The sequence below is a fragment of the Alosa pseudoharengus genome, unplaced genomic scaffold (assembly GCF_046254945.1).
Source record: "Alosa pseudoharengus isolate Yale_2024_CS ecotype anadromous, Long Island Sound unplaced genomic scaffold, YU_APseudo_1.1 YU_APseudo_1.1_scf_5, whole genome shotgun sequence".
In the NCBI taxonomy this organism is placed as follows: Eukaryota; Metazoa; Chordata; class Actinopteri; order Clupeiformes; family Clupeidae; genus Alosa; species Alosa pseudoharengus.
In genome coordinates, this window is record NW_027468837.1 from 13,795,372 (window position 1) to 13,814,757 (window position 19,386).

The 19,386-nt window shown below is 42.8% G+C and overlaps 3 protein-coding genes across 3 annotated transcripts; 2 read left to right on the forward strand and 1 right to left on the reverse strand.

Moving 5' to 3' along the window:
* Nucleotides 1-973: 973 nt before the first annotated feature.
* On the reverse strand, nucleotides 974-4,901 carry LOC143104177 (tubulin alpha-1B chain). The gene is made up of 4 exons (XM_076268140.1): nucleotides 4,810-4,901; nucleotides 2,327-2,549; nucleotides 2,086-2,234; nucleotides 974-1,961 (listed from the first exon to the last, which is right to left on the reverse strand). Exons 1-4 carry the CDS (start codon nucleotides 4,810-4,812, stop codon nucleotides 981-983), a joined length of 1,356 nt encoding a protein of 451 aa, XP_076124255.1. The 5' UTR covers nucleotides 4,813-4,901; the 3' UTR covers nucleotides 974-980.
* A 2,395-nt stretch (nucleotides 4,902-7,296) lies between these two features.
* LOC143104172 (tubulin alpha chain-like) lies at nucleotides 7,297-9,946 on the forward strand. Its single transcript, XM_076268135.1, has 4 exons — nucleotides 7,297-7,349; nucleotides 8,163-8,385; nucleotides 8,478-8,626; nucleotides 8,751-9,946. Exons 1-4 carry the CDS (start codon nucleotides 7,347-7,349, stop codon nucleotides 9,729-9,731), a joined length of 1,356 nt encoding a protein of 451 aa, XP_076124250.1. The 5' UTR covers nucleotides 7,297-7,346; the 3' UTR covers nucleotides 9,732-9,946.
* A 1,182-nt stretch (nucleotides 9,947-11,128) lies between these two features.
* LOC143104091 (tubulin alpha-1C chain) lies at nucleotides 11,129-14,697 on the forward strand. Its single transcript, XM_076268031.1, has 4 exons — nucleotides 11,129-11,226; nucleotides 12,975-13,197; nucleotides 13,285-13,433; nucleotides 13,583-14,697. The coding sequence occupies exons 1-4, from the start codon at nucleotides 11,224-11,226 to the stop codon at nucleotides 14,555-14,557; spliced, it is 1,350 nt and encodes a 449-aa protein (XP_076124146.1). The 5' UTR covers nucleotides 11,129-11,223; the 3' UTR covers nucleotides 14,558-14,697.
* Nucleotides 14,698-19,386: the final 4,689 nt, after the last annotated feature.

The following is a 19,386-nucleotide window of genomic DNA, read 5'->3' on the forward strand; positions in this document are numbered from 1 at the left end:
AGAAAAGTTGGAGAACCTGTGGCCTAAAACAATATTGGTGGTTGCAGGGTAGATTTGAAGTGAAATGGGTCGCGATGGTCTGAAAAGTTTTAAAAAGTGGGTCCCCAGAAAAAATGTTTGGGAAACACTATGGTCTCCGGTAAGAGAAGGCACAAACACAATGAATCCCAAAGCAACTGTCCATGAAGCTTTGCTTAGCTCCTACTAAAGGTGATGAATAATAGGCCTACGTAGAAAGTAAAAAAAAAGGGGGGGGGGTGGGGTTACAAAGCTTGATGGTCATGAGATTAGTTTGGATGGGGCCAATTGTTAACAACTATACCCTTACAACTGCTAAAACAGATATCATTTCACTAAATCAGTGATTTATTACATTGGTGGGAAGTTAAGGTAATACATTTTTTAACCTTCCCACCAATGTAATAACTTACGTTGGTGGGCGCTAAAGACCAAATACTTTGAATTATACTGAATATGAATTTGAACAGTATACTAGAAAAAACATAATCTAATACCTAAATAGTACATTGCTGCATAGAGTTGTTCTAAGGTATCCATAATATACGGTAAAATCCCAATCAACTTGTCGGAATGAGACAGGTGGTGTTCAACACAGTACTGCCACCTTATGGACACTAGTTGAACTGCTTGAGAATAAAGATCTAAACACCTGTGTTTATGTAAAGGAAAGACAGGGGAACAGTTCATTTTAGGTCAATAATTTATTGCATATCCCAGTCAGAAGGGGACAGACAAGTGTAAAACATGTAAAGGTTAAAAAAAAAAAAACGATCAAAAAAAGACCGCCATCTCATTCCCTGAACACAATCACAGCACATCAATGACCAGTTTTCAGTACCAACGGACAACATGTATATCCCTATGACGTGTGACAGTACTTGCTCTTTTCCTAATCTAAGGAAAACAGTCATGTAAATTCTGACCAGTGATATGCATTCTAATGATTGACTGATTTCATTTTAATACTCCTCGCCCTCTTCCTCTCCTTCGCCCTCAATGGAGTCAACACCGACCTCCTCGTAATCCTTCTCCAGGGCGGCCATGTCTTCTCTGGCCTCGGAGAACTCGCCTTCCTCCATGCCCTCACCTACGTACCAGTGCACGAAGGCACGCTTGGCGTACATCAGGTCAAACTTGTGGTCAAGCCTGGCCCAAGCCTCTGCAATAGCAGTGGTGTTGCTCAGCATGCACACAGCCCTCTGCACCTTGGCCAGGTCACCACCAGGCACCACAGTAGGGGGCTGGTAGTTAATGCCCACCTTGAAACCTGTGGGGCACCAGTCCACAAACTGGATGGTGCGCTTGGTCTTGATGGTGGCAATGGCAGCATTGACATCTTTGGGCACCACATCACCACGGTACAGAAGGCAGCATGCCATGTACTTGCCGTGACGGGGGTCACATTTCACCATCTGGTTGGCTGGCTCAAAGCAAGCATTTGTGATCTCAGCCACTGAGAGCTGCTCATGGTAGGCTTTCTCAGCAGAGATGACTGGGGCATATGTGGCAAGGGGGAAGTGGATACGGGGGTAGGGCACCAAGTTGGTCTGGAACTCAGTGAGATCAACATTGAGGGCACCATCAAATCGGAGGGAAGCGGTTATAGAGGACACAATCTGGCTAATCAATCTGTTAAGGTTGGTGTAAGTAGGACGCTCAATATCGAGATTCCTACGGCAAATGTCATAGATGGCCTCATTGTCCACCATGAAGGCACAGTCAGAGTGCTCCAGGGTGGTGTGGGTGGTCAGGATGGAGTTGTATGGCTCCACCACTGCAGTGGACACCTGGGGAGCTGGGTAGATGGAGAACTCCAGCTTGGACTTCTTGCCGTAGTCGACAGACAGGCGCTCCATCAGCAGGGAGGTGAAACCAGAACCGGTGCCACCTCCGAAGCTGTGGAAGACCAGGAAACCCTGAAGTCCAGTGCACTGGTCAGCCTAAAAAAAGAGCATAGAGCATGAAACCAAAGTTGCAAAGTTGCAAAACACGCGAGAAAACAAGATAGTAACATTTATTATTCAATGTTTTTCTTAAATGACTTAACACTTTTCAGAGTCTTACCAGCTTGCGGATCCTGTCCAAGACGAGATCAATGATTTCCTTGCCAATGGTGTAGTGTCCGCGGGCGTAGTTGTTGGCAGCATCCTCCTTTCCAGTGATCAGCTGCTCAGGGTGGAACAGCTGGCGGTAGGTTCCAGTGCGCACCTCATCTAAACCAAGAGAGATTTGTTAGTCTTCCATGTTCAGTACCATGGTGTGCTAAGCCAATTCAAACCTAAATCTCCATCAGTGCTCAGCTTACCAATGACTGTGGGCTCCAGATCTACAAACACAGCCCTGGGGACGTGCTTGCCAGCTCCGGTCTCACTGAAGAAGGTGTTGAAGGAGTCGTCTCCTCCTCCAATGGTCTTGTCACTGGGCATCTGCCCGTCCGGCTGGATGCCATGCTCCAGACAGTACAGCTCCCAGCAGGCATTGCCAATCTGCACGCCAGCCTGACCTACGTGTATGGAGATGCACTCACGCTGTGGAGAGGGAAGACAAAAGGGATGTTTATTAGATGTTCATTGTGGTTGTTTAGTGGTGCATGTGCAACAATGTGAAGCTATTCAATGTCCTACTAAACCACTTCTCATGGAATTTCATGGAACACCAATCTGGGCCCCACTTAGGGAAAAAAACAAATGAAAGAAAACTGAGAACCGCACAAATGTTGCAACAATCCACATTAATATATAGCCAAGTCCATATTGCAGTGAGCAGTATAAAGAACAGGTACTGTATTTCCAGTTCTCTTGCCACCGTCTTTGTTTTATACACCATCTCTGTGCCCTTGGCCTATAGCCTGCATCCACAACTCCAAAAAGCTCATAACTGAGACCTCATAATTGTTGCACTTGCAACAGCCGTCCTCATGAAAAGGAATTAAGAATTGACAGTACAGTTTGAGAAGTGTAGGGAGAAGCTTAGAGCCTGAGCCAAGGCAAATCATGCCACCAGCCCCCACTCCTTTTCGCTCTCCCGCACCCTTCTGTGAGCTCCACCCTGCTGTTACCAAGGGATTTGCACATACAGTATATCCCAGTAAAGCGATGTCTGTTTCTAGGCAACCAGCTCCTTCAGGAAACGATTTGAGGTTTTCTGAAGGTGGAGTTCCACCAAGCAGAAACTGGAAAGGCATTTTTCATTCATGTGTGTGCTAGTAGACAGCTATTCGGATAAGTTATTACGCAAACTTCTTTCTTTTTATCTTTTTTCTTTTTTTTAAAATTAAAATCACAGGCCTATGCTAAACCTGCTTACATGAAAAATTTGAATTCATAAGTCAAAACGGCATTATCGTTTATTTAAATATAGGTAGTAGCACAGGAATGATACGAATGGTTTCAAAATCGAGAGAGGGATTAGTTGTCAAAATCTGATGGCCGATGCGTAATGGGTGGTTCATTTTACGCACTGTGTACTGCGCAAAAGGATACATTTACCCTCCGAAGAAAATGTGTAATAGCTTCAAGAGATTTACGCAGACCATCTGCAGGGGGTGCACCAGACAAAAGGTGCAGGCTTATTTGGCCTAAGAAGGCTACACCCATCCCCCATATGAACACACCGTTGCCCGTCGGCGCCATCGATTCCCGTCGGCTGGTGAAATCTTTTCACGCACTTAGTTGCGCAAAATGTTTTATATGGTCAACATTTTTTTTAAATGGTGAAAGCATGAGGGGTTTTCTCATTGACTTTCAAAATAGGTCACACTGTAAGAGCATTTGGTCGATAAGAAGGCTTTGCTTCAATGGCGACAAAGGATAGCCTATAGGCTAATCTCGATTTTACTTCCCCTTTAAATCGTTACTGTAATAGAGTGTGGAACAAAACTGTTCTTTTTAGGATGTAGTTACAATGACACAGTGTAGGCCTAATCTTTAAGCTGTTATCAATGTCGCCTCTTTGACTCCGGCCACAGGTGGCGACAGGTCTCATCAGGATAACCTTCCATTTCCATGTGAATTGAAGTAACCTTGGTAACCACAATCCTTGTAGCCCTTTAAAATGGGAGAACAGGGCACTTCATTGTCCAACATTATCGTCTATAATCATCTTATTGCCATGACGCCAAGACACCTCACTGGAATGAAGCGAAATCTGGGCACCTCTTTAATCTATAATCTTCGGACCACCGATTGGTTCTTAATTTATAGACCAATTTAATATTTTCGACAATTGTGTACAGGCATATGCAATATGTTAGAATTATTTTCTGTACAGTTTCTAGAACGTTCCAATCCAGAGTGACTATCGCGTAATTGCAATTAGGTGCCTCTCCCACTTGCCGAATCAACCATGTCACAGCGTCACTGGCAAGGTGTATTTCATGGCCTTGATATTATAACAAAGGTCTGTTAATTGGCTCTAGGCCACGGCACACCAATACAGTTTATTGTGCAGAACCATGAGAAATCTGTCCAGATCTGTTGTGTAATCGGCATTTGCACCCTTCGGATTAATTACGATGAAATAGGAAAACTACCCAGATAATCTTCACATGCACAGTAGTACACATTTGGATACGTCGCTGTAGTACTGAACCACATATCTATAACCTAGCCTATAATTGCTTATTAAATTAATTAGCATCTTATCAGAGAGGTTTGGAGTTTCATTGAAAGATGAAGAACTCTAGGCTAGATGGTCAGCAATATTTCATTCCGATTCCTATTGGCCTATACCAAGAATCATGCAAAAATGTGATTAATGTTAAGTAAAGACTTTGGCAAGGACACTTACCATGTTGTCTAGAAGAGAGAGGAGTATTAAGATAAAATAGTTCAGAGAACGGAAACCGTCTTTTCCCGGATAGTTTTTAGGTTACCTTGCTCGACAGTTAAGAGTCGATGTAGTAACTAACCTTCAACACTGTGGCGCACTAGTATTTATACAGTCGCATTGAGGGGGTTGCACTGGCCGAGGCCACATGAATACATTAGAGAAGGGAAGTGGGTGGATACTTGGCTTTGCTTGGCGTACGGCACCCAAACTGACTTCGCGTCAGTATGGCTTAACCAGTCGCATGATTTTGCGTAATTTTGACATTAGAACTTGCTCTCCGAAAGTCACCTCTTCTAAAACTCTTACTTTCACTCCAAGGAATGTAACAAATCTATTAACTTATCTTCTAAGCAAGGAAAATTGTGATGGTATCTCTTGTAACCCTCTATGCAATTAGGCACGTATTTATTAATACAATATTATGCATATAATTTTGTTTAAAAAAAAAAATATTCACAAGATTCACAGGGGGTGGGGTTGTAAGTGTGGTGGCAATGCACAGTGCATGACAATTAGAACTGAAGACTTCATGATGGGGAGGTGGATGAGCCTCTCACAGATGCTGATTGTGAACCTATTGTTCAGAATGAATGCAGCCTCACACACAACCCCAGATGGTACCCGGCATTCAGATATCTGCATAGTCAGTCCCGTGAAATCAGTCTTGACAATTTATTGTGGCACTTGCTCTCAGATCTACATCACAATGTTTTAAAGTGATTTTCTAAGACATTAAGCACACAAAACAAGCATCAATGACAAAGCAAAGCAAAATTGTTAATCTGTGTGTACATAAGCTTAGCAATTTGAAGCTGACAGGTAAGGCACTAATAGTTCTTCCAAATCTAAAGCCAATTTATTTGGCTTTGTCTGAGGTAGGTATAAATAGTTTTATAGTACAGCTTTATCATACTTGATTGTCTTATCCACCATAACCGTATAATGGACCAGCTAGAGTATTATGGTAGATTCATGTTTTATGTCTGATTCATGTTCATACCTGTAAGTAGATTAACAAATTCTTTGTGATTATTCTGTGCTGTTTTTGTTTTAAATGAAGTTCATAGGGGTATAGTTTATCGCCATCTGTAAACCTGACATATTGTAGCAGAATACTAGGCCACATGAAAGTGCACCAAGATGGCGGTGGAGGATAATCTTTCTGTGGCTTTGCAAACATTGCACTTTGGCAAAGTACCAAATTGTTTTTGATGCATAATTCGTGTGTGTGTGCGTGTGTGTGTGTGTGTTCCAGCAGCATGCACAGTCAAGCAGGCAGGAGCACGGTGTAGCACGCAGGGGCTCAGAAGCAGCTGCTGTGACCCAGCCCGCTTTAGCCATGCCCAGACTCTACCATCAGAGCCAACTGGAGGATATTTAGGGCTTCATAATGCTCATCAATTTTTCAACAGTGCATCTCTTAAATCTCTATATTAATACAGCTGCATACACATATAAACAAAAGAGGGACAGTTCCTCTGAATATTGGCTGAATTAATGTCTGGAGAATGAGGATGGATAGACTAGGCTATGCGGACAGGAAGGAAGATAGTGCATTCGTCCCCTAGAAACAGTGCTGACACTCTGATCATGTGACTCACTGCAGTGATGACTTCACTGCAGCAAAATCTCGAACAAAGAGGGGCGGAGTCTTACTGTGGAATGGAGGATAGGGAGAGACAAGGATTGGAGAGGAGGTCAATATTGATGCTGCAAATAAAAATGTTGTATATATTTTAAGTCATCAACAGACCCTTATTTTTTGCCTTGATGTTTGTTACATGGTTGTATGCAAGTGCAGTTTAATAATAAAATAAATAAAAAACGACTCTGTTAGCTTTGCCATTTGAGTGACATATAATATATGTTTTGTATTATGTTTTCTGTTTACACATGAAAAAAAAAATATTATGGTCTCTGTGTGAAAGCCTAGCCTACTAATAGCATACTGTCTCATTACATATTATTCATATATTTAAGATATAGCCTTGTCTTTGTCCTATTTTTCACCACACCCTGGCAGTTGCCTCCAGTATCATTCAGAATGACAGGAGGCACAGGCCTGGGTGGGGCTCCTTGCATGTCTTCTATTCAGGGCTTATAAAAAATTAAACTCAAAGTATGCAGCTGTCTAAATATAGGTCTCATGCATTATTTTGTGTGTTTCAATGCTTCAAATTATCCTATTTAATTTTCCTACTGCCATGTTACTAGGCTTAAATGCAATAAACAATGTCATTTTTTGTAAATGATCTTATGTTTAGAGTATCAGACCAATATTTAACTATAAGTAATTCGTAAATTGTAATTCGTAAATTGCAATAACGGCTGGATGGTCTTTGCTTTGTCCGTTCGTCTGGCCTGCGCTCTAGCGTAGGCTATTCGACGATAAGGCACCGCCTCCCAACTCTCCTCTCCTCCTGCAGCTATCTGGAAGAGTTTAGTATTCATCTCTTCAGCGCCTCCATCACCCGTCGCTTCCGAGAGAGAACAAAATGGTGAGACATTTTCCTCCTTTGTTAGCCGACTTATGATAATATTTTCCTAAAATTCATACTAACATTCTAGTAGGCCTATGTGGCTGTACATCTGTTCAAATTCTCATATTTTACGGAGATTGCTATTACCTTGTGCTTGTAGTGATGATGGTACTTTCATCCACATCATGTCGGCAGGGAAATTTCGGCTCGAGACAAAAATGAAGCATAGTAGGGAAGCGGCACGAGCTTTGTCTTTGTTGTGCTAGCAGATAGATATTAACACCGGTACCAATGTATGTTTTTGTTAAAACAACAATTTTGCGAAGAATTAACATGGGATATACTAGGCTAAATTCATCCCTTGTTCCAAGATGAATAGAGTGCTTTTTACAGTCGCTGCCGCCAGAGGGGAAATTTGGATTGGGTGTGTGCACGAGCGTCTAACCTAGAGCATGTGGTGCTCATACTCATTTTCCAATTAAAACCAAACTTAAAAACAACAAACCACAGGTCGTTATACCTGGATTATATTTCATCACATGCAAAAGAAAGTCACACAAATTGAGCAGTTTAATCATTTTTGCACACCTTGTTGTGAATATTTCAGAACAATAGTATACTGTCATTCAGTCAAAACGATAATATTGTGAAATCTACCCCTAGCTTTACAACAGACACTAAAGATCGGGATGCATTGATGTTTAATTTGTGTTGGACATATAGCCTATGCATGTTTTAGGGAATATTATTGTTATACTTCACATTATTCCTCCTCCTAGGCTTTTTCGTCTTTTGTTAAATCATTGCTGTTTGATTATTTTCTCTCTCCAGCGTGAGTGCATCTCCATACACGTAGGTCAGGCTGGCGTGCAGATTGGCAATGCCTGCTGGGAGCTGTACTGTCTGGAGCATGGCATCCAGCCGGACGGGCAGATGCCCAGTGACAAGACCATTGGTGGAGGAGACGACTCCTTCAACACCTTCTTCAGTGAGACCGGAGCCGGCAAGCACGTCCCCAGGGCTGTGTTTGTAGATCTGGAGCCCACAGTCATTGGTAAGCTGAGCACTGATGGAGATTTAGGTTTGAATTGGCTTAGCACACCATGGTACTGAACATGGAAGACTAACAAATCTCTCTTGGTTTAGATGAGGTGCGCACTGGAACCTACCGCCAGCTGTTCCACCCTGAGCAGCTGATCACTGGAAAGGAGGATGCTGCCAACAACTACGCCCGCGGACACTACACCATTGGCAAGGAAATCATTGATCTGGTCTTGGACAGGATCCGCAAGCTGGTAAGACTCTGAAAAGTGTTAAGTCATTTAAGAAAAACATTGAATAATAAATGTTACTATCTTGTTTTCTCAGGTGTTTTGCAACTTTGCAACTTTGGTTTCATGCTCTATGCTCTTTTTTTAGGCTGACCAGTGCACTGGACTTCAGGGTTTCCTGGTCTTCCACAGCTTCGGAGGTGGCACCGGTTCTGGTTTCACCTCCCTGCTGATGGAGCGCCTGTCTGTCGACTACGGCAAGAAGTCCAAGCTGGAGTTCTCCATCTACCCAGCTCCCCAGGTGTCCACTGCAGTGGTGGAGCCCTACAACTCCATCCTGACCACCCACACCACCCTGGAGCACTCTGACTGTGCCTTCATGGTGGACAATGAGGCCATCTATGACATTTGCCGTAGGAACCTCGATATCGAGCGTCCTTCTTACACCAACCTTAACAGGTTGATTGGCCAAATTGTGTCCTCCATTACTGCCTCGCTCCGATTTGATGGTGCCCTTAATGTTGATCTCACTGAGTTCCAGACCAACTTGGTGCCCTACCCCCGTATCCACTTCCCCCTTGCCACATATGCCCCAGTCATCTCTGCTGAGAAAGCCTACCATGAGCAGCTTTCAGTGTCTGAGATCACAAATGCTTGCTTTGAGCCATCCAATCAGATGGTGAAATGTGACCCCCGTCACGGCAAGTACATGGCATGCTGCCTTCTGTACCGTGGTGATGTGGTGCCCAAAGATGTCAATGCTGCCATTGCCACCATCAAGACCAAGCGCTCCATCCAGTTTGTGGACTGGTGCCCCACAGGTTTCAAGGTGGGCATTAACTACCAGCCCCCTACTGTGGTGCCTGGTGGTGACCTGGCCAAGGTGCAGAGGGCTGTGTGCATGCTGAGCAACACCACTGCTATTGCAGAGGCTTGGGCCAGGCTTGACCACAAGTTTGACCTGATGTACGCCAAGCGTGCCTTCGTGCACTGGTACGTAGGTGAGGGCATGGAGGAAGGCGAGTTCTCCGAGGCCAGAGAAGACATGGCCGCCCTGGAGAAGGATTACGAGGAGGTCGGTGTTGACTCCATTGAGGGCGAGGGAGAGGAAGAGGGCGAGGAGTATTAAATGCTTCCCCCACGGCATCTGTTGCCTACTCCCGCATAAGTAAAAGGCATTCCCCGATCCTGACTTTTGCCTGAAGTATTAAGTGATGGCAGGTTAGGCTACCACGCCCCAGTTGGTATTAGGCTTCCACTAGTCCACAGACCCTTTATCAGTGTTCTGGCTTGTCCCATTGCTATGCCTTTGAGTTACAAGTATTTTTGTGGCTAGAACCCAATAAAAACCTCACTCAAACAATATTATTGCTGATTATGATGTCTTTATTGATGTACTTGCATTATTTCTTTGCATTGAAATGTTTACAATAATTTATTACAAAAGAAGATAATAGCATTCAAATAAAATATGATAATATTTTATTCTGTTAGTAGGTGTGTGGATAACACTAGGCAAACTGCATATTGCTGATACAGGTATTGACAGATAGTTCAGTGTGATGTTGCATATCCCAAATGTTGGCTCCCTCCACTGGTCATGGTGATTTCAGCATTCTTTTTATTTTGCTATATGATCACCCCAAAGAATTCAACACTTAGTTATGATGAATAGACAGTGCTGTCAATGAATTACTTCTGCTAAAGCTGACAGCCCATTATTGATTGAGAGATTGTATTTTTCCACTGGGCTTAATTTAGAGAATGATAAAAGAAAACAATATGAACTTGTGCAATTAATGGTTTTTATACACACTTAGAAAAAACATATGTTTCAGAAGATAATCAGGTAACATGCATGCATAACACATATTTAGTGCTGAAGACTTTCTCTTTCTGTCGATTTCCTGTTTGTGTGTGTGCCTTACAGAATGCTACTGTTTTCAGAGAACTAGGTAACCACTGCACCTAGTTAAGCAGACACAATGGGCACTCTTTCCAGAATATTTTGTGCATTCACTGTGGTTGAAGATGGTGACTATAGCCTAGATGTCTCCTGAAGATCAGGTTCGATTTTGTCTACATGTGTTTCTAAAGAAAGAGAAGCTTCAATTATAACAAGTTAGCCTAACGTAGGCCTATTTTTCAAAATAGTTAAAATATCGCATTTATTCAACAAAGTGGTTGGCCTGCTTTAACATCAAACAACATAGGCCTACTATTGTATTAATGTGAAGTTAACGCATGATATATCTTGTTACATTAGCCTACATTATTATTAATAGGCTTACTGTACTTCTTCCTAATGAAATCTGATTGTCTGCCGCAAGTCCTGCCTATAGGCTATGCAAATACATGCATGGCCTATGAGATAGCGATCTTTCAAGGGACCAGTAAGGAGGGCTCAATTCTTCCGGTTTCCGCTTGGGGTGGTATCTTTTCGTGTAAACCCCGCCTCTACGTGTCATAGCCGGTATATAACTTAGCACCCCACCCGTCATTAATCAAAACCTTCTCACAATAGACTCCTAAAGGTCTCTACGTGAGGGTTAATAGTAGGCTAAGACAGCGAATTTTTGTGTTTTCATTTTTACCTCAAATTTTATACCTTCATCTTAAATATGGTAAGTGGAAGACTGGGATAACTCAACAGTTGTCATTATTTTCTCTTTTTCGTGTCATTAATTCTGTTAGTGTGTCAATAAAAAAGTTGACATTGTTACAGCTGTCTTAGAATATCAAGTAATTACAAATTTGATTGGTCATTTTAAAAATGTGATAGCATCTCCTAAATGTCTTGAGCACAATTCCACTAACCCCTTGGCAAAAAAGAGGGTGCAATTTTAAACATCGTTTAATATTTGTGTAGAATGTTAGACTGAATCAAACTAAATTTATTAGAAAAGCTGTGTTTTGCCACTGCGCCACGGATTAATACTTTTCTTTGTCTGGGCGGAACGTTCCCCTCGCCACCCCTCCTCTACTGCTTTAATTCTGCTTTGTTACATTGTTGCAGTGCGGAGAAGTGTTAGCCTATCTGTCCAGTGCACTGTCGGATCAATTCTGCGAATTCCGTTCGCAACATGTTCATGCATTACGATAATTACTGTAATTCGCCATTCGTCATAAGATTCTCTTATTAGTCCCTGAGGATGTTGGAGTAGTCGAGCCTATATTTTATCAACGCATCCCCCTCTTAATGTGCAGTGGCCGAATCCATCTCCTGTCCTGGGGCACATATGAGTTCCCATTGACCTATATACCCGATTTGTCACCCTTATCTTTACCTCTAGTTGTCAGCCTAGCCTCCTTTTACAGTAGGCTATGTGAAGTGGAGTTTACTATAATCAGACAGCCTCGTCGACTGTGGAGAACACGCAGACCGTTAGCTGAAAGAATGACTTCAGCGTGCTGACTTTCAGTTACATTATTTAGGCGGGATTAGAGCATAAATCATCCGTTAATGACACCATTGTGATGGGGGTCGGTGAAACCGCCTGCGCCCATGAAAGAGCAGCCGGTCGTGGCTAATGAGACTTAACAAACGCATGACATCATCTTGACACGAACCCATCTTTTTCGTGTGACAGTTGATGCTCTAAACATCTTAAGCAACTCATGTTTCACTAGGCCCTGTAGGCATATTTAAACCCTCATTGACTATTGTATAGTAGCAATATATAGGCTACTCTATTAATGCAGCTTATTGTCTGAAAAATATCAAGCATGTTGTAACCAGGAATAGATTTATAGTCTAACCAGCTTTGTGCCACATACTGTATGGCTATTATATTTTCACAAATCCAAATAGTGGGTTTACAAATGTGTTGGGGGGTGGTGGCATCTGTTGAGGCTGAAGCATAGTGACAGTGATGTGCTGCATCAGACTAGCAATAAGCACACTAAAGTCATAGACCCTCTCCCTGCCGCAGCATTACACAGGCTTGCTGTGTCTTTCTCGCTGCATAGATCAAAAACATGCTGAGTCATGTGATAGACTCTAACACTAAAGTCACACACACACTCCCTCACTAACACCCAATAATAAACCTATAGGATAAATGGGAATCAGTGTTTATTTCCAGTTTTTGTTTAATAGTTTCTTTTCCCAAACAATCTACAACCTCTGCATATAGGTCGTCAACATGTAATTTTCCATGTTGATAGCCGCTGTAGATAATATAAGCAAATTTAAGTCTTAAAACAAGGAAAGCATTCAGCCAGCAGAGAACTCTGACCACTTAGGCTTGCCCCACCTAAATATTAAGAAATCACCCAAAGAATGTCATCGCTAAGGCAACACCCTGAACTTGAGAGCCACCTTCCCTGCTCTGCCCTTGCCTTAATTGATTTTAATTTCTTCTATCTCCAGCGTGAGTGCATCTCCGTCCACGTAGGTCAGGCTGGCGTGCAGATTGGCAATGCCTGCTGGGAGCTGTACTGTCTGGAGCATGGCATCCAGCCGGACGGGCAGATGCCCAGTGACAAGGCCATTGGAGGAGGAGACGACTCCTTCAACACCTTCTTCAGTGAGACCGGAGCCGGCAAGCACGTCCCCAGGGCTGTGTTTGTAGATCTGGAGCCCACAGTCATTGGTAAGCTGAGCACTGATGGAGATGTAGGTTTGAATTGACCTGGCACTGTATCGTACATGAAAAAGTAACAGATCTCTCTTGGTTTAGATGAGGTGCGCTCTGGAACCTACCGCCAGCTGTTCCACCCTGAGCAGCTGATCACTGGAAAGGAGGATGCTGCCAACAACTACGCCCGCGGACACTACACCATTGGCAAGGAAATCATTGATCTGGTCTTGGACAGGATCCGCAAGCTGGTAAGAGTTTGGGTCTCAGTATGGTTATCAAAGGACAATATTTGACACTGACCTAACATAACTTGGTATCTTATATAATTGTCAAAATGCAATTAGATATTGCTTTTGCCAGGAATTTAATTTTCATACTCTTATCACTCTCCCTCTAGGCTGACCAGTGCACTGGGCTTCAGGGTTTCCTGGTCTTCCACAGCTTCGGAGGTGGCACCGGTTCTGGTTTCACCTCCCTGCTGATGGAGCGCCTGTCTGTCGACTACGGCAAGAAGTCCAAACTGGAGTTCTCCATCTACCCAGCTCCCCAGGTGTCCACTGCAGTGGTGGAGCCCTACAACTCCATCCTGACCACCCACACCACCCTGGAGCACTCTGACTGTGCCTTCATGGTGGACAATGAGGCCATCTATGACATTTGCCGTAGGAACCTCGATATTGAGCGCCCTTCTTACACCAACCTTAATAGGTTGATTAGCCAGATTGTGTCTTCTATTACTGCCTCCCTCCGTTTTGATGGTGCCCTCAATGTTGATCTCACTGAGTTCCAGACTAACTTGGTGCCCTACCCCCGTATCCACTTCCCCCTTGCCACATATGCCCCAGTCATCTCTGCAGAGAAAGCCTACCATGAGCAGCTAACTGTTGCTGAAATCACTAGTGCTTGCTTTGAGCCAGCCAATCAGATGGTGAAATGCGACCCCCGTCACGGCAAGTACATGGCATGCTGCCTTCTGTACCGTGGTGATGTGGTGCCCAAAGATGTCAATGCTGCCATTGCCACCATCAAGACCAAGCGCTCCATCCAGTTTGTGGACTGGTGCCCCACAGGTTTCAAGGTGGGCATTAACTACCAGCCCCCTACTGTGGTGCCTGGTGGTGACCTGGCCAAGGTGCAGAGGGCTGTGTGCATGCTGAGCAACACCACTGCTATTGCAGAGGCTTGGGCCAGGCTTGACCACAAGTTTGACCTGATGTACGCCAAGCGTGCCTTCGTGCACTGGTACGTAGGTGAGGGCATGGAGGAAGGCGAGTTCTCCGAGGCCAGAGAAGACATGGCCGCCCTGGAGAAGGATTACGAGGAGGTCGGGGCAGATAGTGTGGAAGGAGAGGAAGAAGGAGAGGAATACTGAATGTCTGGTCCAGATGTCACTGTGTGGTGAAGTCCTTGTAGACCACACTCCACAACCACTTCTTTTTGTTTCTTTCTCAGTCTGATCTTACCTGTGTCTGAATTCTTTACTGACTTAATAAATACCCAGTGACAGTTCAACTTTATGGCTCCATTTTCTGCTTCATGTTTGTCAAAATATTTCTAGATAGATAGATAGATAGATATTTTATTGATCCCCAAGGGGAAATTCAAGGTCTCAGTAGCATACAGACATCACGCACAACATGCACTTACAGCAGAAAAAGTAATATAGGTACATAAATATAAAAAAAAAGACTGAACAATAAAGACAGTAAAATATCTAATAATAACTAAAATATCCACATAGTGTCCACATAGTGTGCTATATATATATACATTTTTATTTTATATATGGTGTGTATACCTTTATCTTTTACACAATTATAAATCATAAGACGGTGCAAATGAATTGCTACGTGTTATTTTGCCTGCTTTGCGCTGACAACCTGCTATATCAATTGAAACAATTACAATTATTCCAAGGACAGCTGTCAAATATGGCATATGAGATATGCCTACATACAGAAATGCGTTTGTCAGCCTCAGATAAGTGTATACCATGCTAACCTAGTTTCAATTTTATTCAGCATTATGACGTATAGGCTATATGTAACAACTCAACTGTTAAATATCATATTGGATGTGTCTTGCACATCTACATATAGGTAAGGGGATTTCTCACAGGGGCCTATCAACAACCAAGCCCATTTCACATTACACAACATTACGCAAGATTCAACATCAATTTACAATTGGCTTATGGCAGTCACAAACGCGCTACATATTGTACTCGGGATCCGTAAAGGTACTCCTTAACATTGCAACATAAGCCACAGAGTTTCAAAGAATTCAACCCATGGCACCTTAACAGTAGTGTCTGGTGTCCACAGAAGGCTCAGCAGTGGTGTCTGGTTTCCCGGATCCAGTCCTCTCCACACTCATGATTGCTTGAGACAGTTTACAAACAGAGCATCAACAAGTATCATTCCAGGAACACAGCAACATGATTGCACATATTTCTGAGCCAATGAGCCAGGTAGCCTGTGAGTGCCTCAGCCATAACTATTGACCTGCCTTTTTAGCAGCACTTAGACTTCTTTCTTTCTTTAAAGGAACTGTATGTAAGATTGTGGCCAAAACTGGTACTGCAATCACTTTCAAATTACTGTAGGGCGGTGTATCCCCTCCCCCTGACTGGCAGAGCTGGGAACCCGGATGTCAAAAACACTATGTCTAGTAACATATCAGGGCCATTTTATTATTAATTGAAATATATTTCTTACATACGGTTCCTTTAATTACTCTTTCCCTTCAGCTCTTTTCAGTGATCATCCTTGAAACCCATAATCTAACAGAAGTGTTGTCGCTGACTTTGCCACAAAGCCTCTAACACCTATCTCCATTGGTCTTGTATGAGCTTGCCAGCCTTGTTCCCTTGCTTTTGCTACCACTACTACATACTAGTATAGTCAAGTCAAGTCAGTTTTATTTTTAAAGCACATTTAACATGCACAGAGTGCAACATAAAGCGCTCCACAAACAAGACACATAACAAGACAAAAGATGCCCATGACATCAAGACATGACAAATACATTTAAAAAAAAACAAATACAAAAAATGCCAGACGGAGCGGCGTAGTCGCCAGCATAGGCCTACCCGTGACACCAAGACATACAAGACAGACAAAAAAACAAATAAACAAATAAAAAGTATATATATATATATATTTAAAAAGGGGAAAAAGTGATGTTAAAATTAGTCCAATTTCCAGACCAGCTGAAAATGTCCAAGGGCAATGATGATCCGTGAAAACTGCTGTGTCTTCACAACCGATGCAACGCCAACAAAGTTCTTTGACTGACCAACCCGGTGAATTCACTGGCAGTCTGGAGATAACGTTAACATTAGGCCTTGTAGACTGCAGTCTGGAGATCACTGGAAGCACAGTTTGAAGTAGTGGGCGATCGTGTAGATCCACAATTCGGTGGACTTTTAACAGTGACCGTTTGTTGCTTTTGATTTTTGACCGTTTGATGCTCCGTGAGATTGCAGCTCTTCACCGTTAACGTTAACTTTCGCAGAGTAGCCTAGGTCCAGCTGTCTCTAGAGATCCCCTCGACCAGACAGTGAAGTGCAGCACCGCTCACGGATGGATGGAAGGATGTCCGATGCCCAGCTAGGAAAAAGCTAGCCAAAGCAAGCTCCCAATAGACAAACGTCAACGACATCAGCTGACTTAGAAGCAGTAAAAAGGACTAAGAATAACACGAAAACTATCAAAAATAATGTAAATAAATAGGGAAAACATTTACAGTAACTAGACAAACCAATACAAAAAATAAACATGACATTACATAAAATTACGAACATTACATAAAAACAAACAAAAATATAGGCTAATGCCAGACGGAGCGGCGTGTCTCGCCAGCGTCCCTGTAAACTAGCAACTGGTATAATAGCCTGGCCATGCCCACCTAGATCTCCTTTCAGCGAGATACTAGTCTAGAACACCATAGATCACTAACATTTCCATCGGTAGATTACCTGCACAATCAGCGATGAGAGGGGATGACGCTATAGTTTCGAGATCAAAAGTGGCTGTGGTAGTAGCTACACCTGCAAACATAAAAAGATGCAGTCGGAAGAATGTGTACATTTATTTACAGCAAAGGTAGGCCCACATGCATTGTTTCCTAACTGCCAATACTGTTTATTGTCAGTTTGTAAAGTTTAGGCGAAGTAGGAATTAACGTTATGAATCCCTGATCAATGTGATTGGTGAGGCTGGACCAATGATTTCAAAATTAGCACAAAGTCTACACCTGTCTTGATGCGAGTGTTGGAAAAGAATCCCAATCGTGAGTGACCAGACTCTATTCACTTTGTGAATGAGTTTGGTTGGTAACACTTTTGACAGTATCGACATAGGAGTGACATGACACATAAACTCTAACCCTAACCCTAATCCTAACCTCTAATCCTAATCCTAATCCTAACTTGTTATGACAAAAACCGAATAACACTTAATGACAAAAGTGTTATGTCATAAACGTTTATGACTTGTTTATGACACGTTCATGACAGTGTCACGGCACTCTTATGCCGATACTGTCAAGTAAAGTGTAACCGTTTGGGATACACATACTAGGCCTCCTCTATTGCATCTTCAAAGGGAATAGTTATCTCAATAAAGTAGGCAATGTGCTCACACTCAGAGTACAACACCTTGTTTGGTCTCCAAGTAGTCACAACAATACACTGTGGAACTTACAGTTGCCTTCCAACATCCACCAGAAGTCTGTTTATAGCTTGTATTTGCCCGATGTCCACTACTCTTGCACAAACAACATTTTACAGTCCCTGCCACTAACTAGCAAACACACATTTGACTCCTTTTATACTTTATGTTGCGTATACTGCTTTTCAACAGCTTTCAAGTGGACATATACATACACAGCCTCCAAAACCTAATGCTTAATGGACAGATATCTGATTTCTAAGGAACAGATCATTGTATACAGAGCCATGTTTCACAGAAATCGACGGTGCTGTGTTACATAGCATTGAATCAGGCAAGAAACAACACTCTGACAGCGAATGCTGAGTATGTTCTACGAAATTGCACATCATAACATGAGGGGGACATTAGTGACAAGAGCAGTTCATAATGGGGATCGCTGTTGGTATTGAACAGCCTTGCACACAGGAAGGAATAGAAGCTTCTGCCCTGAATTATTGATGCTAGCATTCCCTAACTGCTGAGCAGGCCCTTTGAGTTACTGTTAGCGTTAGGCTCCTCATGGGTACTGTAGTGTGTAAGGCCTCTGTGTCATTAAAAAGTGCTTCACTTGGAGTTGTGCCTCTGCAATTAACTGCTTACCAGAGAGTCTATCTATGACACTATTTTCTGAATTACGCCATACAATGTACAAAGCTGACACAAACATAAAAGGGGGAAGTAGAGAGGGAGAAAGCATGGGGGTACATGCAAAACTTAGTATCATCAAGATTTCATCAGCTATATAAATTCCATGCAAACATATGCATGGCCGGTATGTCAGCCCTGGATCTCATTAAAGGCTTTTCACTGACAAGACACAAACATGTCTAATGTCAGCCACAAAGACGACAAATTAAAAAAGGTCTTCACCAGTGCTGCTGGACCAATTAATTCATCAGAAGGTTACTTCCACATGGGGTCATCAGTAACAGTGACATATTGCCCTTTATCATAGAATTAAGACTGTGGACTTGACCATGTGATATGTCTCATAAGGAAGGAATGGACAATGGCTTTTAATTAACAATGGTTGTCTCATGAGCACTCAAGCCAAGAGAGATGTCCACTGTGGTTGTTGTTTGTTTGAAAACCAAGTGTGTGTGTGTGTGTGTGTGTGTGTGTGTGTGTTTGTGTGTGTGTGTATGTGTGTGTGTGTGTGTGTGTGTGTGTGTGTGTGTGTGTGTGTGTGTGTGTATAATAATGAAAAGCTACCCTGATGCTATTATTTCAGTGCATGACTACTGAAGAGTTGGACACTTGAAATGCAGTTAATATCCTAATAGTAGGGATGTCTGGTCTTGTGGGACACATGCTTGCATAGCACTGAGATTAGCTAATGATAAGTGCTGGCATTCTGATGCATTTGACCAATTAGTATGAGGAACTAGTCACATTCTTGTGTCAAAAAGCTAAACCACCTACACCACCCATGTGATTGTCTATTCACACTTCACCCTCACACTGAAGTTACTGACAGTATTACACA

Excerpts from the sequence above, each read along its gene's own strand:
- LOC143104091 (XM_076268031.1), top strand. Across the intron at positions 13,198-13,284 it reads TCTGGAGCCCACAGTCATTG|ATGAGGTGCGCTCTGGAACC; the intron begins GTAAGCTGAGCA and ends CTCTTGGTTTAG. Across the intron at positions 13,434-13,582 it reads TGGACAGGATCCGCAAGCTG|GCTGACCAGTGCACTGGGCT; the intron begins GTAAGAGTTTGG and ends CTCTCCCTCTAG.
- LOC143104177 (XM_076268140.1), bottom strand. Across the intron at positions 2,235-2,326 it reads TCTGGAGCCCACAGTCATTG|ATGAGGTGCGCACTGGAACC; the intron begins GTAAGCTGAGCA and ends CTCTTGGTTTAG. Across the intron at positions 1,962-2,085 it reads TGGACAGGATCCGCAAGCTG|GCTGACCAGTGCACTGGACT; the intron begins GTAAGACTCTGA and ends CTCTTTTTTTAG.
- LOC143104172 (XM_076268135.1), top strand. Across the intron at positions 8,386-8,477 it reads TCTGGAGCCCACAGTCATTG|ATGAGGTGCGCACTGGAACC; the intron begins GTAAGCTGAGCA and ends CTCTTGGTTTAG. Across the intron at positions 8,627-8,750 it reads TGGACAGGATCCGCAAGCTG|GCTGACCAGTGCACTGGACT; the intron begins GTAAGACTCTGA and ends CTCTTTTTTTAG.